The sequence below is a fragment of the Pantherophis guttatus genome, chromosome 2 (genome assembly GCF_059756535.1).
Source record: "Pantherophis guttatus breed Tessera chromosome 2, ASM5975653v1, whole genome shotgun sequence".
NCBI classification, from domain to species: domain Eukaryota; kingdom Metazoa; phylum Chordata; class Lepidosauria; order Squamata; family Colubridae; genus Pantherophis; species Pantherophis guttatus.
In genome coordinates, this window is record NC_142064.1 from 148,165,708 (window position 1) to 148,193,378 (window position 27,671).

Consider the following 27,671-nt stretch of genomic DNA (forward strand, 5'->3'; position numbering starts at 1 on the left):
TATTATAATGACGCTATCTGCTTTATTATACTTTGTTTAGTGATTTTTAAATTGCAAACTGAATCCATATTACACAGGCTGGCTGTTAAATTATTCAGTTCTAACTTGTTATAAAAGCAACCACAATATTATTTTTGAGACTAGAAAGCTTATTTCCCTGCCCTTGCTTTCTAAGACAGGTGTCTGTAATTTTAGTCCTTGTCTTCTTTGGGTTTGTGGATGTCCAAGGTTTTTTTGGAGGGGGGCTTCTTGGGCAGGTGTTCTTCTGTCACCTGATCTGAAACATTTAGCAATAGCAATATAGCAATAGCATTTAGACTTATATACAGCTTCACAGTGCTTTACAGCCCTCTCTAAGCAGTTTACAGAGTCAGCATATTGCCCCCAACAATTTGGGTCCTCATTTTACCCACCTCGGAAGGATGGCTGGCTGAATCAACCTTTATAACTTCTTACCTCCTGCACTCAACCAGTTTAATAGCTTCTTCTCCTCTACAAATGCTAACCAGGCTGCAAATGCTATGAAATGCTCAAATGTGCATACTATGTCTTTTGTTTCTTTTCTCTGCTAAAATCATGTTGGCTGTTTGTGGAATGTGACTGCCGCTGTTCTAGAACCATTGAAGATGTTGAATAGCGTTCCCCAATTCGGCCACCATTTGTAATTCACCACCAGCAAAGCCGGCTGATGGGATCAGCTGGGAATTGTGGTCAAAAATATCTGGACAGTGTTAGATGCAGGAAGACTGTAGTTAAAAATATTAGCTGATGATTGGAGCAGATTCCTTGCTGGCTTCCCTCTGCATAATTTGATTTGGTTTTCAAAATCATTATTATTATTCAATTTCCTTGTCTCTGCCATTCCCCAATCATACCAGCTCAACAAATTACTAGCTGACATATAAGAAGTATAATAAAAATCATCACTGTTGACTCTAAACATATGCCGTAGAGATTCTTCTGTCTTCATGTTATCCAACATCTTTTTTTAGAATCTATTTTTGTAATGTGCTTAATAACATTATGAGTGCCTCCAAATTGGTAGTAAGATTATTTACAGATGGAGGAAAAAATTATACACTGACAAAATATGATTTAGGGGTTTTTTTTTCCCTTTGTCATTTCTACGGTTAATCAAATGGGGAAGGAGGCCACCAGATATTTTGGATTACATATCCTATGAGCCTCTGTTAACATGGCCAGTTATGAAGGATTAATGGAGCTATAACCCAAAACATCAAGTGGGCATCAGGTTGTTTGTCCCTAAAAGAGTGACCACAACTCCTATTTAGACAAATTTTCTCTCTTTCTTAAGTCTATTTCTATTCAGTGACATTTATACCAACTTTTTCAGGCTGTGTTAACAATCCAGCAGTGCAATCAGGCCAAGTCCTTGTACATCTTATCAAAAGAGGTAATCTTCATCACTTCTTTTATCTCAGGATTTTGCATTCAGCTCCTGTTCTCTCAGTAGAGAGAAATGATCCAAAGATATTCCCATACCAACTCCTGGAGGTCATCTCTCTCTATATATAGCTGGCCATTGAGGAGGGATATGATATGGCTGAAGTGGCAACATGAGCTGGCAACACTTAATGCTCTGGCTCAGCGTCCATGCAAGTCTCCCATGGGTTCTGTGGCATGCGAGGCAAGGAGATGAGCAGAAGGGCCACTCCACAGAGGAACAGCAAGACGAAAGAGGCACAGGCACAGGCAAAGGACCAGGAGTAGTGATACTCTATCCAGTCTGTGTCATCACTCGCGATCATCTTTTTGACCGATTGCCTCATAACTTCCACAGATATGATGATACACAGGCCTGGGGAGAGGGGAAAAGAAAGCAGTGAGCAGGGAACGGAAGCCCAAGGCCACTGACTTGTTCTTTCTTAATTTTACGCTGAACTGAATTCCACTAGGTATTTCTAGACTTCTGGATTAAACTGGCAAAGCTCTTTGCACCATCACTACCTTCTTTTTAATCATGTTGGTCTTCCACCATCTCCCTTCTTCCCGTCCTACCTAACTATGACCGATGCAATAAAGTTGATGTCCCTATTTCTTCCTTCCCACCTGCAAACGTATAGAACATGGCAGCTGGCCTCAAGAGGTAATCCATCTTCTTCCGGAAGGATAAGAGGACACAAATGGTTCCGATGATGGAAAAGCCCACGCTGAAGACGGCAATGGCAGCTGCAGAAATGCTGTATTCTGAAGAGGCAAAAAAAAGGGGGGAAAGCTCTGATGATGTTATCTAGCTTGGTAATGAAATGTCTGCAAGAAAGCCACCAAGCACCCCATCAAAAGGAAATGGTCATTGACAAATCTTCTAATCGCAATGTGGAAGCAACGCAAAAGCAAGAACCTACCACCAGCTATCCAAGGGTTGTCCACAGTGGACAGTCTGAAAAGTTAAGATGGTGGTCACAACAGTCAAAGATCTGCCTGGTTTTTATATCTATGCCACACCGTTCTGACTGCCATCTATATCCTGGTGGACATCCTTGTGGACTTCTGCTATAAGAGCCATGTTTCTGTTCTGAACGGGCTTCCTGAGTCAGTAAAACACACAAGTAGTCCCAAAAACCTTTTTTATTGCAACAGCTGTGAATTCTGTTCATTCACAGTTGAGTCCCAAATAGTTGTAAAGAGTCCTTCGGGATAAGGCTGATAATCACTCACCTTTCTCTCCCTTGTCAATTAGCTGCCAAAGCCTTAATTGACAAAGCCACACGGAGTCCAGAATTAAACAGAGCTTCAGACTTTAAACTGAACAGAATTAACAATGTTGATTCCTGCAAAGGCCCACATGCCTTTGCTCCTCTTTTAAGTCTTATGGGAGGGGCCAATCATCTCCAAGCCCTACTCCTGAGTCATCCCTTTTGTTTTAGCTGTTCTTGCCTTCTGGCAGCTCTGCACATGCGTGCACTGGGAACAAGCTCCCCTCTGTTCCTATGCCTCGCTAAGGTCCGACTCTGGAGGCTCCGGAGGCAGCAAGTACCTTCCAGATGACCCTTTCTCTGCCTCTGATGCAGAGCCCTCATCCGAGCCTTCCCCAGACTCCAGGACTGGCCCATGTTCCTCCCCAACCTCCTCACTGTCCGACTCTGCTGCCAGCTCCGCCGGCTACCAGCCGGACCACAACAGTTTCCCTCTGGGCAATCAGAAGGGAAGGGCTTCAGAAATAGGAGAAACGTAAGCTAACTGTGCAATGCATGATGGGGGCCAAGGCAACAATTCAGACTTAAACATGTAGACGGTGAGATAGTGAATCTATGAATGAAATTGTAGTGTTCCTGGTTCAGTGGGTAACAGATTTCCCTTCTTCCTTGTCTGATTTTCTAGGAAAAATCATAATAAGCTCCTGAAGACATATTAATTTCTGTTCTGAGAAACGAATATGATATGGCAGGGACAAATCTCTGGGTTCTGAAATAGAACACCACTTGCAAATTGAGAAGGAAAAGAGAGGCTATACATCCCACCTTTTTCTTAATAGCAAAATGGGCAAAGATACAATAATCCACCCGATTGTCTGCTGGTTATCTTTTCACCTTTCTTTTTCAAAGTTTTTACTCAGCTGAACTTGGATATTAGGCATAATCATAGTTGGGAGAAAAGAATTTGGGGACAGCTGCAGGAGAACAGGAGAAAGATTTCTGAGCTTCCCGTTTTACAGTCCACATTTATACTGATCCGGCATTTTAATCTCTTTTGTAGGATTTAAACAGGAAGAAGGCACCTGGGGCTTATGACATACGTATATTAAAAATGTTTTTAATTTTAATTTTTTAAAAAAAAAATGCTTTTGAGATGCTTTGTACATTTCTTCTTTCTTTCATTCCATGCATTCACAGGATTTTCTCTGAAGTGAATAATAGCAGATCATTATGATCAAATAGATCACTTCAAAAGAACTTGTCTGTGTCTTCTCTGGGAGATTCCCAGAGCAAATCCCTGATATTATTATTAATAATGTAAGATACAAAAATGAAAAAAGAAAATAATAGGAAAGATAAGAGAGGGAAAAGGGAAGGGAAAAGTGTAGGAAAAAGGGGAAAAAGAAAGAAAAAGAGTTCACTTCTGACTCCCTGTTGTTTAATAACATCAAACCTTAACTTTCTGCTTTTAGATAATAGTATGAACTAGCCATTTCTATAACAACAAATCCCAAATCAGTTTCATTTTTTTTCCACAAAGTCCAGAAGCGGTTACAAAAGTAGTTGTGTTTTTGTCTTTAATCAAAGCAATCAGTTTAGCCATCTCTGCTAACTCCATCAACTCCTGCAGCCATTCATTCATTGTGGGAATCAAACTGTCATTCCATTTTTGGGCATAAAGCAGGGGTGAAATCCAGCAAGTTCTGACAAGTTCTGGAGAATCGGTAGCAGAAATTTTGAGTAGTTCGGAGAACTGGCAAATACCACCTCTGCCTGGTCCCAGAGTGGGTTGGGAATGGAGATTTTGCAATATCCTTCCCCCAGGAGCGGGGAGGGAATGGGGATTTTGTAGTATCCTTCCCCTGGAGTGGGATGGGAATGGAGATTTTGCAGTATCCTTCCCCTGGAGTGGAGTGGAAATGGAGATTTTGCAGTATCCTTCTACTGCCACGCCCACCAAGACACACCATGCCCACCAAGCCATGCCCACAGACCCAGTAGTAAAAAAATTTGAATTTCACCACTGGCATAAAGTAATTTTGCTGCTGTCAATATATACAGCACCAAAGTTCCCCAAAAAATTTTCCGAATCTTTTTCCATTAAACCCCCCAAAAAAGTTTCTGGTTTTATCTTTATATTCATTTTGAGAATCTTTTGTATTAAGATGGGAATCCTACTCCAATATTTCTTTGCTTTGTCACATGTCCCCCGTAAGTGATAAAAGATCCCTTCTTTATTTTTGCATTTCCAGCATTCATTTTGAAATATCTTTATACATTCTTGACAACTTATCTGGTGTTAAATACCAACGATACATCATCTTATAAAATTTTTCTTTTAAATTATAATTTAGAGTAACTTTTAAACCTTTCATCCACATATTCTCCCATTGTTCAAGCATGACATTATATCCAAAGTTCCTTGCCCACTTAATCATGCAGTGCTTTACATGTTCATTCTCCAAATTCAAATTCAATAATAGTTTATAGACCTTGGCAATAATATGTTCATCACTACCGCACAGTAGGATTTCCAATTCATTTTTCACAAAATGAAACCCATCACTCTTTTTGTCTGATTTAAAACTTTCTTTCAATTGTAAATATGTAAACCAATGGCAGACACATCCTTCTGATTCACCTCTCTAGACTTAAGGATAGTTAAAAGATACTTTTTGACCATAAATCCACCAACCTGGCTTCGCCACCATTTCTTTTCTACTCTATCCCTGCAATTTTTTTGTCAAGGTTTTTTGGTAAGTGGTTTGCCCTTGCCTGCTTCCTGGGGCAGAGAGAGAATGATTGGCCCAAAATTACCCAAACTGGCTTTGTGCCTAAGGTCCCAGTCGCCTGGCTTCTAGCCTCATGTCTTAATCACTGAGCCAAACTGGCTCTCATTTCAATACAGGTAGCCCTTGAGTTCATTTAGTGACTGTTCAAAGTTACAACGGCACTTTAAAAAGTGACTTATGACCCTTTTTCACACTTATGACCTTTGTAGTATCCCCATGATCATATGATCAAAATTCAGGTACTTGGCAGCTGACTCATACTTATGACCATTGCTGTGTCCCAAGGTCATGTGATCACTTTTTTTTGCAACCTTTTGACTTTGACAAGCAAAATCAATGGGCATGCCGGTTTCACTTAACAACCATGTTACTAACTTATCAACTGTGGTGATTCACTTAGCAACTGTGGCAAGACAGGTTGTAAAAATGGGGCAAAATGCACTTAACAAATGTCTCACTTAACAACACAAATGTTGGGCTCAATTGTGGTTGTAAGTGGAGGACTACCTGTAGTAGCAAGCCTATAAAGGCTAACAGTCTATTGAATATACAGACTTGAAAATACTAAGGCGTGAAACATCTGAAGGAGATTCTTGAACTGTAACAAAATAATACAACAAATAAGGATGAGGGTGTTAATTTCCTTACAGCCAGTGGTGAAATCCAAATTTTTTTACTACTGGTTCTGTGGGCATGGCTTGGTGGGCATGGTGTGGCTTGGTGGGTGTGGCAGGGGAAGGACACTGCAAAATCTCCATTCCCTCCTCACTCCAGGGGAAGGATACTGCAAAATACCCATTCCCTCCCCACTCCTGGGGGAAGGATATTGCAAAATCTCCATTCCCACCACACTCTGGAGCCAGCCAGAGGTGGTATTTGCTGGTTCTCCAAACTACTCAAAATTTCTGCTACCAGTTCTCCAGAACCTGTCAGAACCGTCTGGATTTCACCCCTGCTTACAGCATAAAGCAAATTGTTTTAGAATACCAAATTAAATTGGGTAATAGTTTGCTTTTTCCTCATGTAGATGAATCGGATGTAAATGATCTTGTCATCTTCTGTTCCATTTCTAGAATCGTCTCCTACAGATGCTAGTTAAATTAGGAAGGAGAAAAAGCTCGTAGAAATCCAGCTGCTCTAATTTTTCTACCTCCTTATTAGAGATGTTTTGTGGATCCAGCAGAAAGATTTCAAAGACATTTAGAAAACACGCTAACATTCTAGAATAAAATGTGCTTGCAAAGCTCTCGGTATCTCCCGTTCTGTCCCAGCAGGGTTTCAGTTCCAGATAAGGTTGGAACTGCCTCCTGCCCGTCACATTAATCAACACTTTGCTCTTTAATGTCAGCCAGGCACATGGGGCTGCTGAGAGCAGGGCTCGGATACATCTTCTCAATTTCATCATTTCATGAGTCAGCCTTCCATTGCAAAATAACTGTCAAGAGCGGGAAATCAGAAGTCCGGGCAGCTCAAAATGACCTATAAAAAAGATTTATTGCAAGCTTAAGCTCTCTACAAGAATCTGAACTAGTAATGGTCAAAGCAAATTGGTGGTAGATTAAGAGTCAATGGAATTCAAGGTGGGCTGGATTTAGATCTTTTGTGGCCATGAAGGGGCTCAAGACTGATGACACATTTGTCTTCTCCCTCACAGTGGTGAAATTCAATTTTTTTTACTAACGGTTCTGTGGAGGTGGCTTGGTAGATGTGGTGTGGCTTGCTGGGCGTGGCTTGGTTGGCGTGGCAGGGGAAGAATACTGCAAAATCTCCATTCCCACCCTACTTGGGGCCAGCCAGAAGTGATATTTGCCAGTTCTCCGAACTACTCAAAATTTCCGCTACCGGTTCTCCAGAACCTGTCAGAACCTGCTGGATTTCACCCCTGCTCCCTCAGGCTCAGTCTGGTCAACTTTTACATCAACACTTGCAGGTTCATTAATACAGGGGTCTCCTATCTTGGCAACCCAGTCAGCATAGGAATTCTGGGAGTTGATGTCCACAAGTCTTAAAGTGGCCAACTTTGGAGACCCCTGCCTGCATTAATAAATTCCAGCTAGACTCTTGCCGTAGGAGTCATCTGTTAAATCATTCTTAAGACTAAAAACAAAGATGTATGACATGCATACCTTTCTTCACAGATACAGCAAGTGAATCTGTTTAAAAATATCACCCCAGAAATAAATTATTAACCCAGAGGGATCATTAAAGCACATTCACGGCACAATTGCAATAAAGCTATTTCAACTTTGCAATGCTGTAATGAAGTATTGGGTCATCCAGATGTACTGCTGAAAGAGTTCACTTACAAATACGAGACTAGGAAAAGCTTTCCTAATGAGAGAAACCTAAGGGCTCTTCTCCCATGCCGAAAGCAGCAAGGGCTGGCTGCCACTCATTTATTCTGAGGAAGAACTTTGGCGAATTCTTTAAGTGTGATCTTCTCTTAGAACAAATGGAAATGCTTCTCATTATATTTAGGAATTTCAGGTCTGGTATTTTCACCATCTAAAAAAGCCTGTCAAGCAAGAAATTCTTATGTGGGTGTAACCCAGTAGTGGGTTTCAAATTTTTTTACTACCGGTTCTGTGAGGTGGCTTGGTGAGCGTGGCATGGCTTGGTAGGCGTGGCTTGGTAGGCATGGCAGGGGAAGGATACTGTAAAATCTCCATTCCCTCCTCACTCCAGGGGAAGGTTACTGCAAAATCCCCATTTTCTCCTGATCAGCTGGGACTTGGGAGGCAGAGAATAGATGGGGGCAGGGCCAGTCAGAATTTTTACTACCGGTTCTCTGAACTACTCAAAATTTCCGCTACTGGTTCTCCAGAACTGGTCAGAACCTGCTGAAACCCACCTCTGGTGTAATCCAAAGGTGCTTTTTCAAAAGCCAGCTGGACTTTGTTTTTCCTTGAAGACACTTTGCTTCCCATCCAAGAAGCTTCTTCAGTTCTTCCCACCCAAGAAGGTTCTTGGATGAGAAGCAAAATGTCTTCAAGGAAAAACAAAGTCCAGTTGCCTTTTGAAAAAGCACCTTTGGAACAACTATGACCTGGATGACTGAGAATCTCCATAGACATACGTGGGCAGGGGTGAAATGCTACCGGTTTGGGCCAGTTCGCCCAAACCGGTAGTAAAAAAATGCTGAAAAAGTAAAAAAAAAAGTTCCTACGCGCGCGTCGCTCAGCTGATCTTTGGAACTTTTTTTTTTACTTTTTAAAGCATTTTAAACTACCAGTTCCAGAGAACTGGTAGTAAAAAAATGCTTTAAAAGTAAAAAAAATGCTTTAAAAGTAAAAAAAAAGAGCAGGAAATCCAAAAGCATGTGTTTGGTGTGGACTGTGCATGCGCACACAGCGTGTGTCCAGTGCAGACTGCGCATGTGCATGCATGCAGCGTGCGTCCGGCATGCACTGCACATGTACGCATGCAGCGCGCATGTGCAGGCAGCGAACCGATGGCGACCGGCGGAGGATTTCACCACTGTACGTGGGTGTAAGTTTTCCCTCTGCTCCATCTGATGTATTAAGGTTACCGTTCTCAGAACTGAAAAGTGAAAACGATCATTGGAACAGCTTGCCTCCAGAAGTTGAGGGTGCTATATCACTGGAGTTTTTTAAGAAGGGACTGCAGTGGGCAGCTATTTGTCCAGAATGGCCTAGAGGCTCCTGATTGAGCAGGGGATTGGACTAGAAGACCTCCAAGATTAGACTAGAAGACCTACAAGATCCCTCCCAAGTTTGTTTGTTGTTGTGTATTCCATCAGAATTCTCAGTGTTGGTGCCAACACAAGTGGAGGATACCATGATAAGGAAGACTACTCAATATGTTCCTCCAGAGCTGATGGGGCTGACTTCAGGTTCATCTTTCCATAAGTCTGTGATATGACTCTTTATCTCTTTCATTTGTACCCTTAGACATCTTCCTCTATAGCCGGTTTAACTAACCCATATTTGTTTGGAGCTGGATCCCAATCTGATGAACTGGGTGCCTTTTGGCATAAGGTATATTACTGTTGCAATGCAGAGGTTGCCTGCTTACCAATTCTTCTTACCTCGTTGTGTTGATACTTGAAAGATCTCAGTGCTTTCTCCTGAGACAAAGTGTGTGAAATAGGAACAGTTGTACTCTGAAAGGAAGGAGGGGAGAGGAAGAAAACAACAACAAAAAAGTTAATACTTTTTGTCCAAATCAATTCTTTTCATTTTTGTTGAATCTCAAAACAGACAAAGAATACAGAAAATATACAGGGTTTTTATTTAGAATTCAGTCCCATAGGGACTAATGATACACATGGCAGAAAATAATATATGGGGGTGCAATTTCAAAGAGGTTTCTCTTGTTGGCGGCTTTTCTTTTATTTTAAAAGCTGATTTTTTTTATTAAAGGAAATTGTTTATTCCTTCAAATAAACACCATGATAGGCAGCTACTCTGCACATCCCTTCTCAAATGTTCAATATGTCAGTGAGGTGGGTGGAATCTGAGGCCTTACATCTTCCACCTGTACATTCAGACCTAGAGCAGTGAAATCCTGCATTTCTTTAAATATATCACAAATCTTTTTTTAAAAAAAAACCTTTATTTCTGGCATAGATTTCTCACTTCTTCTATCTTTCAGCCATGTCTACAAGATTGCAGCATGTAATCCATGGCTAGTACTAACCTATACATTTTAGGCAATTACAGGTAGTCATTGATTTACAGCCATTCATTTAGTGACTGTTCAAAGTTACGACGACACTGAAAAAAGTGACTTATGACGATTTTTCACACTGATGACAATTGCAGCATTCCTGTGGTCATGTGATCCAAGTTTGATGCTTGGCAACTGGCATATATTTATGACAGTTGCGGTGTCCCGGGATCATGTGATCACTTTTTGCGACCTTCTGACAAGTAAAATCAATGGAGAAGCCAGATTCACTTAACAGCAATGTAACTAAATTAACTATAGCAACAACGGAAGCAAGAAAGATTGTAAAATGGGGCAAAACCCACTTAACAACTGTCTTGCTTAGCAACATAAATTTTGCGCTTATCTTTGGGTTCATCTTGTAGTATATGGAACAAATAAACATTTTGGAAAAGTGGGGTTTTTAACAGTGTCACTGAGTGAGACATTGTTGACCTCACATACACTCAAAGCTTCAGGCAACCTCAGAAACTCTCAACCAGCACCAATGTAATCTGGGTTTTAACAGATTACATTTATTAATTGATTAGGTCCTTGTAATCACATGATTTCTGAATCTGAATAACCAACCTATCCCCCCCACCTCCCCTCCCCACTTCAATCTAATTTAAAGCCTACATCAGTCTAGTCACCGCCCTGGGCATCTGATGCAGTGAGTTGCAACTCACGAAAGCTTCTGCCTTTTAATTAAATGTGTTTTCACCAGGAATGGTGTTACCAGGCTCCTCCTGATTTTTTTTTTTTTTTTTAACCAGTGTGTTATAACGACAAGAAATTAGTTTGCAACTGGAGGTCAGGAAGAGATTTCTGACTGTATACAGTGTCAGCCAGGGGTGAAATGCTCCCGGTTTGAACCGGATCGGGTGATCCGATAGCGATCGTGGCCAGTGGTTCGGAGAACCGGTAACGATAGCAGCATGAGGCTCCGCCCACCTGCCCAGGTGTCGTTACTTCCTGGTTTTAACCAGGAAGTAATGTGTTTTTTACCCTCTGCACATGCGCAGAGGGTCTGTGCACGCATGTGACACGCGCATGTGCGCGAGTGAAGCAAGCGAGCTCACGCGGCGCATCCACTTCTGAACCGGTATGGAAGGTAAGTAGAGTAGATTTCACCCCTGCTGTCAGTCAATAGAACAGGCGGTCACACATACTGTGAGTTGTCCAATGGCTAAAGATGATGTCAAGAAAGTTGATGGTCATCCATTACCAATGTCCTGATGGAAGTTGGAAGAGATGACCTCCAACCTTGTGAAGCATTGTGGCTAAGCATAGAGGTGAACCTGGTTTCCATATGTTGCCATTCTGACACCTTCCCATGACACTCCCCAGCTAACACATTGCTCTCAGGCTTTCATTTGGGCTAATTTCATTGGTTTGCCTGAACCGCTTTTATTGTGCAACACATGAGCAGTTTTGTGTGATTGCTGATCAGCTTTTCTAGGATATTCCCTTGGAGTGAGGAAAATTCTCAGGGACGACTCTCACTCTGGTCACCACTTCTTTACCCTCCTACCATAGGGAAGAAGATATAGAAGCATAGCCAGCAGCACGAACAGGCTGAAGAACAGTTTTTAATCCATGAGCTTTCAGACTCCTGAATGCAAAATAACATCATAACTACAGTATGTATTACAATGGACTTGCAGGGCCGTTGCAACGTGAAACATGTTCACACTGGTGCAATAGTGTTTTGTTAATATGATTTATTGGGTTAGAGATTTTCTGTCTTCACTGTGAGTTGTATTGTGTTGGAGGGGGGGCGTGCCCTGAGGGAACTCAACCAATCTCATTGTACATATGTTGTGCACCAACAATAAGGATTTGAACTTGGAGCTCAGGTGTCAAACTCGCCGTGTCACAGTGCCGTCATGTGATTTTTTTGTGGTGTTTTTCCCATTCGTGGAGCCGGGGTGGGCCGCTAGTTTGACACCCCCTGCTGGAGTAACTTAGAAATGAAGTTGACTGATGTCTTTCTCTTGCTGGTGTCATCTCCATCTCCTTCCCTTCCCTGTTCCAGAACTTTTATTTCGCCCGGATCGGGCAAACTGGTAGCGGCAGTGGCAGGAGGCTCCACCCACCCACCCGGACATCTCTGCGCATGCGCAGAAGTGTTGCATGTGCGCGAGCATGCGTGCGAATGCGCCCATGAGTGAACCAGTAGCTGCCAAAATTGAAACCCACTACTGATTGAGCCCCATCTCGGATTGCAGACAAACAGCCACTCCTCAGTTTTACTCAGAGTGAAAGCTACAATGAACAATCAAACATCTTCAGAAACTTCCATGACCTTCCTACCTCCCAGGCAGAGAGAGGGAAATTGACCACTTTCAGCTTTAGAGACTCAGTCGTTGAAGAGAAGTACCCACTGGTGGGGCAGATGGAGGGGGATGTTAAGGTGTATCCTTGTTACTGTGCCTGTGCTTTCCTAGAAAGCTTCAAGACCATGAAGTCCTCACTTCTGATGTCCATTGTAAGAGAGCTTAGGGGTCCTGGCAGTGAGCAGCAAAAGACTTACCGTGTTTCGCCAAAAATAAGACTTATATTTTTTTGAACCCTGAAATAAGTGCTTGGCCTTATTGCCATGCGCTCAAAAGCCCGATTGGGCTTATTATCAGGGGATGTCTTATTTTGGGGGAAACAGGGTAGTTCTCCAAAGCCCCATTCTCTGCAAAGCCCCTGTTTGGAGCAGAGGTCAGAGCCTTTGGTTTCTACCCACAGAGGCCTACAGTTGTCAGATATTAGGTCAACAGGGATTTTTATGGAACTACCTGGGCTGACAACTTCATTAAATCAGGAGGTAACATTGTCACCCCAGAAGACTATATTAATAGCCCTGCTCTGTCCACCCTTATTTTGGTACGAGGATGAGAAAATGGGGGGGGGGAGGCAAATTAAGCTATTCATATTGTTCAGACGAAGCATTTGGCAGTGGGGAAAACATTAAAACACGACCCACGTGGCTGCAGCTAGGAGAACAGCTTCCTGTTTAATATCAGAACAATTGGAGCTGGGCGATCTCGTTTTAAGAGGCCTCGTCACTTTCAATCCACTCGCCGGAAAATGTGTGACTGAGCCGAGAAATCGAAGATATGTGTCTACTGTTCTACCGCTCCCTGAAACTCTTCTTTATGAACTTACGTCACAAAACAAAGGCGACTGAGTTCGTACTGATATCATCTGTGGAAATTGGGTTCTTCGGTGTTGTTTGTTTTTTCTCAACATGCAGTAGTGATGATTGTTTTATTTGACTGTGGGCCAAAGGAAATAAAAGCACAGAAATAAATTAAAAGCAGATAATGATCACCAATCATTGCAAATCTATTGGCGGAGGGGGGCGAGTTTATTTACTACTGGCCAAGATTTCTTATTTGTAGGATTGTCAACTCTTGATAGGGTACGATTGGGCTATCAGAATCACAGCATTTCTTAATTAAACAATTATTGCTCTATAGACAATCAAACTATAATGTATGCACAGAAGCTTATGCTCAGATACCAGGAAAAAAAAATACAGTAAAATAGCACAACAACCATAATCATAATAAAAGAAGAAAATGTATTATTCTGCTAAGGCAACATAATTTTGAGGTGTACAAAATGATGCATCGTGTGGATAAGGTAGATAAGGAGAAGCTAATAAAGGAGAATATTTATAGCATAGGGCTGAAATGAGGGGTCCTTGCTTGTTTTCTTGCAGATGTTTCATTACCCAAAATAGGTAACCTAGATATCTAGTTTGTTTAATGAAACTTATGCAAGAAAACCTCAAGGAATCAATCCATAAATCACCAAGGGGATAGATATTCCCAGCTTCACTATTAATAAAAAACGGAACTTTGAATCATATTAAAGCTATCCTCCTTACCCCTGCCTTAATTATTTAAAAGTTGTGCCCCATCCTACTAGTTAAGTCTAGCTCAGCCCAGCTTAGCCCAGTCCAGTCCAGTCTATTTCACGTTGCCCATCTTTTTGATGGGGACGACAAGGTAATGAAACTCTCTCCATTTAGTTCTGATAGGCCTTTCATCAAACAGAATTGTACAGAATTACAGTTGTACAGAATTAACACTTGATCCTCTATGACTGTATCATTCCAGTCTGTCTATTCCAGACTGGCATCCTGCCAGGTTAGCATTCTACACAGGTGTCGATCAGGCAAAGGCAACCGGAGTTTTAATTTGAAAGAAATACCGTAAGGAAAGGCTGAAGCACCAGCAGCTACCACCTCAAACACAACACACATTCACTGGGGGTATCTTGCCACCTAAATAGCCTGTCAAATGAATTTAATCAGAGGAGGGATTCACATACTGTAGCAACCAGTTGGCCCAGCACTGGAAATGCATGCTTCACTTGTGTGTGCACCATCTGCACATGCCTGTGGCATCCCAAAACACGGCAATTTGCTCGCACGCACTGTCCACACATGTGTACGACACAGGGGTGGGTTCTACTTACCTTTACTACCGGTTCGCAACGGGGCCGCGCGCATGTGTAGAAGCGTTCTGATGACGTTGGGGTCAGTGGGCGGAGCCTCCCTCTGGTTTTACTACCAGTTCTATAGAACCGGTCTGAACCGGGGGCAACCCACCACTGGTATGATGTCAAGCAACACGGCAATTTGTTTGCACGCGCCATCCATGCATGTGTGCGGTGTCAAAAACACAGCGATATAGGACGGGATTGTGCCCGGGCGGGTGGGCGGCAGGTCGCCACTACCGGTTCGCCTGAACCGATCCGAACCGGCTGAATACCACCTCTGAATTTAATGGATGAATTACAAATTTGTGCTCCTGAAGACAACTCCAGTTTGAAATTTGGAAAGATGTTGAAAAGCATTTTGCTAATGCAATATTAAGCAGAGTTATGATCATTTAATCTCCAGGTGTTCAGCTGATCTACAATGGCTGAAATAGCACTATGGTTTGCAAAACAGCCTGGGGATTTGAGTTTGTGAACATAAAGCATATTGTTCCACCTTAGGCAGCCAACTTCATCTGCAGGAGGAGGTGGCACCAGGGAAGAGTCCTCCTGTGGCTCCCTCTGTCCGGCCCATCTGTTAGAGAAGGCAGCACTCCTTGAACTTCCTTGCAACCTGAGGAGCTTTCTCTCCCCATTGTAGGGCTGATGTTTGATCCAGCTGTGGCTGCAGCTGCATTCGAATTGAGAAGAGGAGCATTCTGGCTTTTGCCCCAGGAAGGCAACAGAAAGTCTTGGGAGAGCTGACTTTGGAGGAAGCATGCCTGTGCTCTGCTATTGGAAGTGGCAGATCTGTGTCTTCCAAGTTTCATAAAATGACAACGCTAATGATGATGTAACAGCAGAACAGCGGCTTATCAGGCATGTGGGTTTGGGTAGAAGGGTTACAGATGGGATTCAAAGAATGTTACTTAGATCTATGATGTCAGGGGCTGCCAGGAGAGGATAGATTAGATAGATAATAGATGACAGATGATTGTAGAGATAAATAGGTGGTGATGATGATGATAGATTAGATAGATAGATAGATAGATAGATAGATAGATAGATGATAGATAGATCGATGATAGATAGATAGAGATAGATAGATAGATAGATAGATAAGATAGATAGATAGATATAGATGATAGATGATAGATAGATAGATAGATAGATGATAGATATATAGAGATAGATAGATGATAGATGATAGATGATAGTAGATAGATAGATAGAAAGAGATAGATGATAGATAGATGATAGATAGATAGATAGATAGATAGATAGATAGATAGATAGATAGTATAGACAGAGAGAGATGATAGATAATACATTAACATAGAATATGCGCACACACAGAGGTTTGGATGGATGGGTGGATGGATAGAACAAAGTGATTGATAAATAGGAAGGGAAACAGAATAGAAAGAGATAGATGTTAGATAGATGATAGATAGATAGATAGATAGATAGATAGATAGATAGATAGATAGATAGATAGATGATAGATAGATAGATAGATCAGAGGTGGGTTTCAGCAGGTTCTGACCAGTTCTGGAGAACCGGTAGTGAAAATTTTGAGTAGTTCGGAGAACTGCTAGTAAAAATTCTGACTGGCCCTGCCCCCATCTGTTCTCTGCCTCCCAAGTCCCAGCTGATCAGGAGGAAATGGGGATTTTGCAGCATCCTTCTCCTGGAGTGAGGTGAGAATGGAGACTTTACAGTATCTTTCCCCTGGCACGCCCACCAAGCCACGCCCACCAACCTACACCACGCCCACCAAGCCATACCCACAGAACCTGTAGTAAAAAAAATTGAAACCCACCACTGAGATAGAGAGATAGATAGATGAGAGAGAGAGAGACAGAGAGACAGAGATACATACATAGATAGATATCAATAGACAGTTTCAATCAGCAGTACCCTGCATCTCCTAATAAGCTGCTTTTGAATTTGATTTGTGATATGGTAGGACAGTGGTAGGTTTGTGTATGTGGATGAGACAGAGTAAACAGAGGCCTGGCCGTGTGTAAGCCTAAGGCTGCAACATGCTTTTTTCTTTGAAAGCTCCACTGAACACAGGGTGGTTTATTGCCAAGTGAGGGTAGACGTATCAAGGCTGGAAATAACTATTTGGATTTCAGCCCTTGCTTTCCTGGGGAAATCAAGGCAAATCATGACATGACTTTATACTTTGCTTATCTTATTAAAACAATATTATGATTGGCAAAGCAATGTCATCTCTACTTTATGCAAATATATATAAGCTTAAGGGAAGGGAAATTAATTTAATGAATGTGTATCTGAAGCTATATTTTTTGAAGAGCTGAGCTGAGCTTCAGGAAAAATAATACATTCAGCTGGGAAAAATCGTAACTGGCTAGTCCATTTCCTTTGCTCAAGTTAGTACTCTGGGTCCAGCGTAAACCTAAAACACAACCCCTCTTCTGAAAACCTGCCGTCACCTTCTCATGAAATACCAGTTTACGTTCTAATTTTAAAATTAACATAAATTTTTTTTTAATGCTATAAGGGAGCTGGAAGTTAAGCAATTCTGCAGTCTAATGGAGACTGAAGGCATGTGATCCTGGACAGCGTGAACATGTTCAAATAAAGGAAATTTAATCCCTTTTTTGTTATGTGGACTTAGGGACAATGAAACTTTTTTTCAGGCTAAGATTTCTATTTGGAAAGCACAATCCCTCTTTCCTTATGGAGTGATAATATCAGTGTAAGTTCACAACAAAGAATATCTCTGTGTCAAGGGGATTTATTTTTAATAAATATGGATTGATTGAAAGGGAAATAAAGAAGGGATATTTGTTAACTGGTTGACCTGGAAAAAGATAAGACAACACACTGCAAAATGGTAAATATCCATTGCATTGCCCCTTAATGAGTATTTAATTGTTACTCTATTTTTAAAAAGTTTATTTTCTACTTATGGGATAGCCTACTTCCTGTTATAATGAATACAGGTAATCTTTGATTTATGACCACAATTCAGCCCAAAGATTTCCATTCCTAAGCAAGACAGTTGTCAAGTGATTTTTGCCCCATTCAATGACCTTTCTTGCCACAGTTGTTAAGTTACTCGCTTACAGTTGTTAAATTAGTAACACGGTTGTTAAGTGAATCTGGCTTCCCCATTGACTTTGCTTGTCAAAAGCTTGCAAAAGATGATTGTATGACCCCAGGGCACTGCAACCATCATAAATATGAACCAGATGCCAAGCAGTTGGATTTTGATCACGTAACCACAGGGAAGCTGCAACGATTGCAAGTGTGAAAAATGGTCATAAGTCACTTTTTCCAGTGCCATTGTAACTTCGAATGGTCACTAAATGAATGGTTGCAAGTCAAGGACTACCTGCATTGATGTGCTACTAAAACACGTATCATTGTATCTACCTGCCTTTGGCTTGCTCACTTATTGCTATGTCACCTCTATAAAATACTTTAACAACAACAAGAAGAACATACATTAGCTGGAAGACGTGGCTCTCGTTCTAAATTCGGCAATCAGGCTTCTCACTCACTCATATTCTGTCCTTTGCAGAGCACTGGGATTCCCCATTAGCTGGAGGACTCTTAACCCTCAGGACATGACTAAGGTGGGAACAGGAATGGTCTCTTCCTGGTGTTCATAGATAGGGTGGATTAATTGTCTACCTATCTGTGTAGAGGATGGTTGAGATGAAAGGAATACTGTTAAGGTAATTGTTAAGAAAGACTAAAAGAGACTGTAAACAACACCTCAGCCCTGAGAAATGAGAAACTCTGAAAAAAGAGACTCAAACAACTCCACCTTGGTATAAGAGGAGACAGAGAGATACTCTGTCAAGCTTTCAAAATTCTGTTATTAAATCTGATACCTCTCTCTCTCTCTCTCTCTCTCTCTCTCTCTCTCTCTCTCTCTCTCTCTCTCTCTCTCTCTCTCTCTCTCTCACGCACACACACACACACACACACACACAAAATCTCTCTCTCTCTCTCTTACACATACACACACACATATAAAATCTCTCTATCTATCATATCTCTCTCTCTCTCTCTCTGTGTGTGTGTGTGTGTGTGTGTATGTGTGTGTAGGTGGGCTTTTGGGGAAAGCACCCTGTTTTCCCCAAAATAAGACATCCCCTGATAATAAGCCCAATCAGAGATTTTGAGCGCGTGGCAATAAGGCCAAGCACTTATTTCAGGGTTCAAAAAAAATATAAGACAGGGTCTTACTTTTGGGGAAACACAGGTGAATATATATACATATATAATCTCTCTCTCTCTCTCTCTCTCTCTCTCTATATATATATATATATATACATATATATATATACATATATACATATATATATATATATATATATATATATTCTATTCAACTATCTATCTGTCTATATCTATCTATCTATCTATCTATCTATCTATCTATCTATCTATCATCTATCTCTATCTATCATCTATCGTCTATCTGTATATCTTCTATCTATCTATCTATCTAGCTAGCTAGCTAGCTAGCTATCATCTATCATCTATCTATATCTATCATCCATCTATTATCTGTCTATCTACCTTCTGATTAATCAATCTATTTATTTCATGCATCCATGTCCATGCATCATCCATCCATCCATCCCTAAATCTATCCATCTTCCATGTGTGCACACATTCCATGCTAAGCATCCTCACTGAGTGATCACATTAATCTACTTTGATATTACTGGATGAATTTAAAGCTCATAAACTACAGAGGTCTTAATAAAGCAGATTCCTAACAGTGCAGCTGGAGTCTATTTGGTGCCTCTGATGTATGTCAGCCATGTACCTGCATGGGGGTGGGGGTGAGTGGGGAATTGAGAAAAGCAATTCACGGCCCTCCGTTGCCTTTCAAATCTGCTCAGTAAACAAAGAGGCAATTATAGCGATGGTGAGTTAACTATGAGCCGCGTGACTGGAATTGATGGCTCTAACAAACATTGGTCTGCTGGGGAGTGGGGGGTGCAGGGTCAATGAATGTGCTTAGAGACCAATTTGATGGGCTTTCCTGGGATTTTAGTAAAATGGATTGTAAATAACAACACTGGCTGTTTTTTTCGGATTTTCCTGTCATCCAAGACTCTTTGGAAAGTCTCACATTTCTTCAGACTGGCAGATCCTGCAATTTGTTACTCGCCGCAATTATCTTTTATTATTTTTATAGTGCTCTCAAGACACTTAGTGCTTTGCAAAATTAAATTAAAGGGCTGAAAGCTTTGCAATCATCTGCTCGCTTTCCTGCTAACAAATGGCAAGCATTCAATTTGTCTTTAGACTCACTTTCTCTTGATAATCAGAGGCGCTGGGAATGGGAAAAGGCAATGCTCTGGAAGATAAATAGGAACTCCTGTGGTTCTCTCCATGCTGTGTTGGAAAACAATTCAAATGTTCCAGCCTCCGGCCATACAGGCTGTCACAGAATCCCAGGTACCCGGGTGTTTGTTGTGAAAACTCTTCAGAGGTTGTCTTTGTGGTTCTCGTTACAAGAGGACGGGGCCACTGTGAACGAGCCGTATCCACCTTGATTTATAGATTAATTCAGCTCCAGTCATTGCTGCTCAATTTATTTGCTCAGCTTTGACAAAACACCTTTTCCTGCATGCAGCCACCTTTCCTTCTCTGTGCAATTAATAATTACCATATCGCGGCGAGCGCTTTCAATCGCTTGAGATGTTATGCGTTTCAACTCCACGTTAATATTATGAATCATAATAAATAACCAAAGAATCGTTCAGTGCGGTAGAAAGAATTCTTTACATGCGACGGAATGATTGATTCATAGACTGGTAGATTCCCAGCAGGAGTGGGCTTCAAAAATTTTAAGCAAGGGGTTCTCTGCCCGGTTGCTGGGTGGGCGTGGCCTAGTCGGCCTCCTATACCATGGTGCAGCAGTGGTGGGTTGCCCCCGGTTCGGTCCAGTTCTATAGAACTGGTAGTAAAACCGGTGGGAGGCTCTGCCCACCTGCCACGATGTCATCATGGGTGATCTGTGCATGTGCAGAAGCTTCTGCGCATGCACAGGAGGGTGCATGTGTGTGTGTGTGAAGCAAACATGCACACACGCTCCCATTGTGAACTGGTAGTAAAGGTAAGTAGAATCCACCTCTGTGGTGCGGTGGGTGTTTTTGCCCTCCTTTCCTCGAGCCTCTGGGAGAGTGAAAACGGCCTCCCCAGGTTCCGGAGGCCCTCTGGAGGCCAGAAACAGGCCCGTTTCTGGCCTTCCCAAACTTCCAATAGGCCTGTTTTTCACCCTCCCTGAGCCTCCGCACATGCCCTGCACTTACCTGCATCCAAAACAGGCCGGGTGGGAACTCCTGGGAGGGGCAGGGCGGGAGGGGTCAGCCAGGAGTGGAATTTGGGAGTTTGCTGAACTGCACAGAATCTTAGCTAGAGGTTCTCCCGAACCCCTGCGAACCCCAAGCAGCCCACCCCTGATTCCCAGGCAAGTGGGTACATTGGAGAGTGGATGCCACAAGCAACAGGTCCTAGATTTGCACTGATAGTTTCCGTTCTGAGCTATGAGAATATGCAGTGATCTTCCTTCAGGCCCTGGGAAATAGTACCTTAGTTAAGCAGCCCCAAATTTTTGGGAGCCAGGGACCAGTTCTGTGAAAAGTAGTTTCTCCGCAAATTGAGGATGTGTGGTTTCGTGTGCTGCCTGCATCCAGCACGTACGCAAATCGTTCATTTAGCAACTGTTGAAAGTTACAGTGGCACAGAAAAAAGTGATCTATGACTGTTTTTTGCACTTTCGACCATTGTAGCATCCCCATGGTCATGTGATCAAGATTGGAACACTTGGCAACTGGCTTGTATTTATGACGGTTGCAGTGTCCCGGGGTCATGTGATCACCATTTGTACCCTTCCCAGCTGGCTTCTGACAAGCAAAGTCAATTGGGGAAGCCAGATTTGCTTAATGACCACACGCTTCACTTAACAACTGCAGTGATCCGCTTAGCGACTATGGCAAAAAAAGGTGGAAAAACTGAGGTGGGATTCACTTAACAACTGCCTTGCTTAGCAACAGAAATTTTGGGCTCAATTGTGGTCGTAAGTTGAGGACTACCTGTAAAGATAATAATAAGAGAGCTGGACCAACTTTTGTTGGACTAAAACAGTGGTGGGTTGCCCCTGGTTCGGACCGGTTCGCAAGAACAAGTAGTAAAACCAGCGGGAGGCCCCACCCACTGCCCCGGATATTGGCATCAGCGATCTGTGCATGCGCAGAACGCGATGCCGTTGCGAACCGGTCGTAAAGGTAAGTAGAACCCACCCCAGGACTAAGACCATTTTCTCACTTGTCCCTCACTACAAACCAGTTTATAACCCCTGTTTTCTGCCATAAACTGATGATGATTACTCTTTCCCAATCTATATTTATGACAGTTTAAAGTTATCTACAGCCGATTTGGTTTAGTGGTTAAGGCATCAGATTAGAAACCAGGAGACGGTGAATTCTTTGTCCTGCCTTAGGTATGAAAAATGGCTGGGTGACTTTGGGCCAGTCACTCTCTCAGCCCAGCCCACCTCACAGGGTAGTAGGGAAAATAAGAGGAGGGAGGTAATCTTGGATATGTTTGGTGCCTTGAGTTGTTCATCAAGATAATAAAGGAGAGATATAAATTAATAAATAAAAATAACCGTGGCGTTTCTAGTTTTTAAACGGAATTTTGCCTCTTGCCTGCTTCACTGACCAGTTGAAGTAGTCAGGAGTTGAGTTCTGCTTGGCAACTCTTAGTCCCCTTTACTCCTTTGACAGCTGGGCATCACCTTCCAGGTCCAAAGAAACTAGACACCGACTTCTACAAAGGCATCTGCACTTCAGGCTCCTTAGCGACATATATTTATAGTCTGGGCTCGTTAAGAAAGTGACTCAAGTTGCTAGGTCAAATTGGGATCGGAGCGACTGTGAGCGTTCTGGTCCTCCTGTCCTCCAGAAGCTCTGTACATACTTCTTACTGTTTTTATTCTTTTTATGTTCTGTGAGGCTTCCTAGAGGAGCGCCATTGCTATTGCCTTGCCTGCTGGCTTCCAACAATAGCAAGAGCAAAAGCAGACTTATATACCGCTTCATGGTGCTTTACAGCCCTCTCTAAGCACTTTACAGAATCAGCCTATTGCCCCCAACAATCTAGGTCCTCGTTTTACCGACCTTGGCAGGATGGGAGGCTGAGTCAACCTTGAGCCTGGTGAGAATCGAACTGCCGGATTGCAGTCAGCCGGCAGTCAGCAGAAGTAGCTTGCAGTGCTGCATTCTAACCACTGCGCCACCACGACGCTTCAAGGACAATTGGGGGATTTGCTTAACAACTGTGTGATGCTCTTAAACAACTGTGTGATTTGCTTAACAACCTCGGTAAAATTTGTTGTAAAATCAAGTCTGGTCATGGGATAACTCACTTTATGACCGCCCTTATTTAGGATAGAAATTCCAATCCCAATTTTGATCATAAGAGGAGGACTAGCTATAGGTATTAGTGAGCTCCACCAATAAAGAGAGCGAGAAGGAAGAGGTTTTGATTGCAAAAGTATTAGTTGATGAGGGGGTGATCCTGGAAAAACTTGAGTGTGGACCTAAATGTTTTGGCCAAGACAAAGATAAGCATGTTAAGAAAAGGCAATTTCTCTTGATGGGAAATTGGATCATGCCATGGATTAATACATGAAGTCATACCCTTGCGATCACTGAATGGTAAAATTTTAGTTTCAAAGGAAGAGACCATGACATATGAAGGTAGGTGATGAGGTTGCACAATGCAAGGAATTTTTCTTGAAAATAATTAAGAAGAATGTCCTTCATTTACAACCATTCATTTAATGATTGATGGAAGTTTCAATGGCACCACAAGATTAACTTATGACTATTTTTCACACTTATGACCGTTGCAGCATCCCTATTGTAATGTGATCAAAATTCACTTGCTTGGCAACTGGCATGTACTTATGACAGTTCTAGTGTCCCGGAGTCATGTGATCAGCTTTTGCAACTTTCTGACAAGCAAAGACAGTGGGGAAAGCAGATTCACTTAACAACAGTGTTATTCACTTAAATTCACTTAAAGAGCCTTGGTGGCGCAGCAGACTAAAGTGCTGTTAAATAGCATCAGCTGCCTGCAATTACTGCAAGTTCAAATCTCACCAGGCTCAAGGTTGACTCAGCTTTCCATCCTTTCGAGGTAGGTAAAATGAGGACCCGGATTGTGGGGGCAATAAGCTGACTTTGTATAAAAAAAGAACACTGCTTGGGGGGGGGGGGTGTGAAAGCCCTACAAAGCAGGTATATACAAAAGTATGAAAGCTATTGCTTAACGCATTGTAAGCCGCCCTGAGTCTCTGGAGAAGGGCGGCATATAAATCGAACCAATAAATAAACAATAAATAAACTGCAGTGAGTCATTTAACAACTGTGGCAAGCAAGGTCGTAAAATGGGGCAAAACTTGCTTAACAACTGTTTCATTTAGAAACAGAAATTTTGGCTCCAGTTATGGTTGTAAGCCAAGGATATTTGTAAAAATCTGCATCCACATTGAGTAGACTGCAAGATAAACTCAAATGCTAAACAAACAAACAAACAAACAAACAAATAAACAAACAAACCACCCCACCCCAGTATTTTTTTTACTTGAAGGAGTTTGGACAGGCACAGCAAATTGTAGTGAATGAAAATGCACTTGTTAACACTTATTATTTTAAACGTATTGACCGCCCAATTCCAATGGACTCTGGGCTGTACAACAAAGCTACGGAAAACATAAAAACAGCTAAAAAAGTGAATCATGCAGAACGCCCAGATTTAAATAATTGATTGGACAACAAAAGCGACAAAACAAGGGCCATGGCAGAAATAACACCAACCCCAGGCCTAGGACCAAAGCCAGATTTTCAAAGCCTTCTGGCCCTCAAGGAGGGAGGGTGCCCTCTTTATCTCTGGGGGGGGGGGGGACACTGCATCTCCTCAGTCAACACCGGGCGACAATGTTCACTGAAGGGACTTGGAGTACATTCATTCTGCTGGAACGTCCTGGGCGGGTGGCACCAGTTGGAGATAAGTGGTCTCTCAGATATCAAATTTTCTCCACAACCATTAAAAGAACCAGAAATAGCATGAGATGTCTAATTGCTTCTTCCCTCCCTCTCCCTCTCCCTCTCCCTCTCCCTCTCCCTCTCCCTCTCCCTCTCCCTTCCCTTCCCTTCCCTTCGCTTGGCAAAAATGTGAAAGCAATCTGGGTGATCTCACCTATCGCTACCTCCCTCCGAGATGTCTTCCCTCAGGACAGAATATGGCAGCAGGAGTGGCCCCCTGGGAGGCTGGAGCCTCTTAGCTTTGGGCCCCCTGACAGAGGCTGCTCCTTTGGAAGTCCTTCCCAATTCATCCTTCCTCCTAGCAAGATGCTGGTCCTGCTGGAAGCTTTAGTGAGTCGCCGGGACTCCTTCCCCTTTCTAATATTTGTGATAGTGAAAAATGAATGGTAGGGGTCCCCTGGCAGGGGCAGAGCTTGACAAAGGGCTGTAGCTGGCCTCAGCTATTGCAAGCAAGGCAGAAAAGCTGGCTGGAGGTAGGGGTTTCACCCTGCATAGTGGGAGGCTGAAAGGAATAGGAATTCTATTCCTTGTCATCAGACTCCACTTGTAAATAGCAATAGCACTTAGATTTATATACCACCTCATACTGCCCTCTGTATTTTTTAATACAGAGTTATTAAAAAATTATTTAAAAAAAAAAAGTGGTTTACAGAGTCAGCCTATTGTCCCCAACAATCTGGGTCCTTGTTTTACCAACCTCGGAAGGATGGAAGGATGAGTCAACCTTGAGCCTGGTGAGATTTGAACTGCCAAATTGCAGGCAGCAGGCAGTCAGCAGAAGTAGCCTGCAGTACTGCACTCTAACCAATGGTGGGATTCAAGTAATTTAACAACCGGTTCTCTGCCCTAATAATTTCTCCCAACAACCAGTTTGCCAAACTGCTCAGAAAATTAACAACCAGTTCTCTCGAAGTGGTGTGAACTGGCTGAATCCCACCACTGACTCTAACCACTGCGCCACCGCGGCTCATGCCCCCTTGCTGCCTTGTTTTTTTATTAAATGATTTTATTGCTATTAATTTTGCAAGTTACCTGATGTTTAAGGATAGTTCAAAGTTATGGCACTTCTGGAAAAAGCGATGTATGACCTGTACTTGCACTTACGACTGTCAGAACACGCTTCCCCCCCCCCCAGGGTCACGTGATCAACAATTCAAGTGCTTGGCAACCGGCTCGCATTTATGACTGACTGGTCGCAGCATCCTGTGGTCAGATGATCATGGTTTGTGACCTAGTTTGCGGATTCCCAACAAAAAACACCCCTTGTGTTGATTCACTTAACGAACATCATAACAATTGTCATAAAATCAGGTCCGATTGATTTTACGACTGCAATGACTTACGACCAAAAAAAAAAAAAAGTCCCTGTCTCAGCTGTGATTGTAATTCGAGGACTATCTGTATGGTCATTCCGTCTAATTAGCCTACTGGATCATGTTCCCAATGCAGAATTCATACTCCAGTAGCCTTTATTTTCTCTGCCATTAAACCATACTTCCAGCCTAGTGGAATGGAAAAGACCCACCCCCCCATCCCATCCCCTTTTTTTCTGAAACCAAACTGACAATACAAAATATACAAAGGAATAGCTGGAGAATGAGCTCTCTTCCTGGCATCAAAACCCTTGGAAATAATCAGAATGGAATCTACGTATCAACCATGCGCAATATGATTCAAACACAATATTGGAGGGCCTAGGCTTCGAAGTGTGCAGAATCTATTGAAACCTTGATCAATTACGCGAGAAACGTGGAGATATTTTCCCAGAACTTTTTTTTGCACTCAATCGCATTCCCATTCTTGAGGTGGAACGCCGATAATCTATTAGATCTGTGACTGCCCATTCTCTCTGGTTTTCTTTTAATGCATTTTCCCTCCTTGACAAAGCCAGCAGGAAATAGCCTGGAAAATTCATGTCTGTAGTAGGAAGTAGCCCTATAATTTATGCCAAGAGAGACAGAACCTCAAAGAAGCCTGGCTAGGTGGCTCAGTGGATAAGACACTGAGCTTGTCGATCAGAAAGGTCGCCAGTTCGGCGGTTCAAACCCCTAGTATAGATCTCCTGCATGAGCAGGGGGTTGGGCTAGATGACCTCCAAGGTCCCTTCCAACTCTGTTATTCTATTACCTTCAAGTGAGAACAAACAGCTCAGGGGGTTAACCTGAAAGCGAAACTCAGGGCCAAACCATATGCCTTAAAGCAAGTGTGTCACGGTGCTTAGGGATCATAGCAACCAACATACCTCCTGGCAGGCTTATGGGCCCACAACCCTGTTCCTTCTCCATCTTGTTTTCTTCAATGTAGATCCGTTTGATACAGAGCCTCCATAACCCAAAGTGAGCCGTCTCACAGGTAGTGTTGTATTCCTCCACTTTAGGATTCAGCACAGCCCAATGATCGGTCACCACTGCCGTGAACATCAAGGCAACCCCTATCAGAATAATAGCAAAGGTCACCCGGACTTTGAGAGCTTTGCCTTCGGTCATGGCTGGAAAACGTAGGGTAGAAAGAGGGGCTTAGGTGCTGCTTTTGCTCCTCTGGCAAGGAGCGCCGAGAGTTGCCGGAGGCGTCTCCCAAAAGGCTTGGTGTAGCTAAGCATGTTCAAATGTCAGCCCTGCTATCCCAGAGGGGAGGAGGTTGGGGGCTGGGGGAAGACGGGCAGTTGGCTGCGGGTACACCTGTTGGGATCCATCAGATGACGGGGCTGGCTTGGACTGAGGAACTGCTATTAATGTATAGAAGGGATGGAGTCACCAGGGCTGTTCGAATTACAGGATAGGTAGGGAATTCCAAACCCAGACGCAAAGCACAACTGTGTGCAAAAAATGATCCCTTCACCATGCTCCCTCTGCCCCAATTTGCATGACGCTGTGGTTGTGTGCAGACTTTTCAAGAATAGTCATGAATATTATCTGGTTGTAACAGCAGAACTGGAAATGTTTGTCCTACTCTCCAGC

At 42.7% G+C, this 27,671-nt stretch overlaps 1 protein-coding gene across 1 annotated transcript; it reads right to left on the reverse strand.

Moving 5' to 3' along the window:
- CACNG1 (calcium voltage-gated channel auxiliary subunit gamma 1) lies at positions 1–27,420 on the reverse strand. Its single transcript, XM_034412648.3, has 4 exons — positions 26,957–27,420; positions 9,498–9,572; positions 2,071–2,208; positions 1–1,819 (listed from the first exon to the last, which is right to left on the reverse strand). Exons 1-4 carry the CDS (start codon positions 27,198–27,200, stop codon positions 1,593–1,595), a joined length of 684 nt encoding a protein of 227 aa, XP_034268539.2. The 5' UTR covers positions 27,201–27,420; the 3' UTR covers positions 1–1,592.
- Positions 27,421–27,671: the final 251 nt, after the last annotated feature.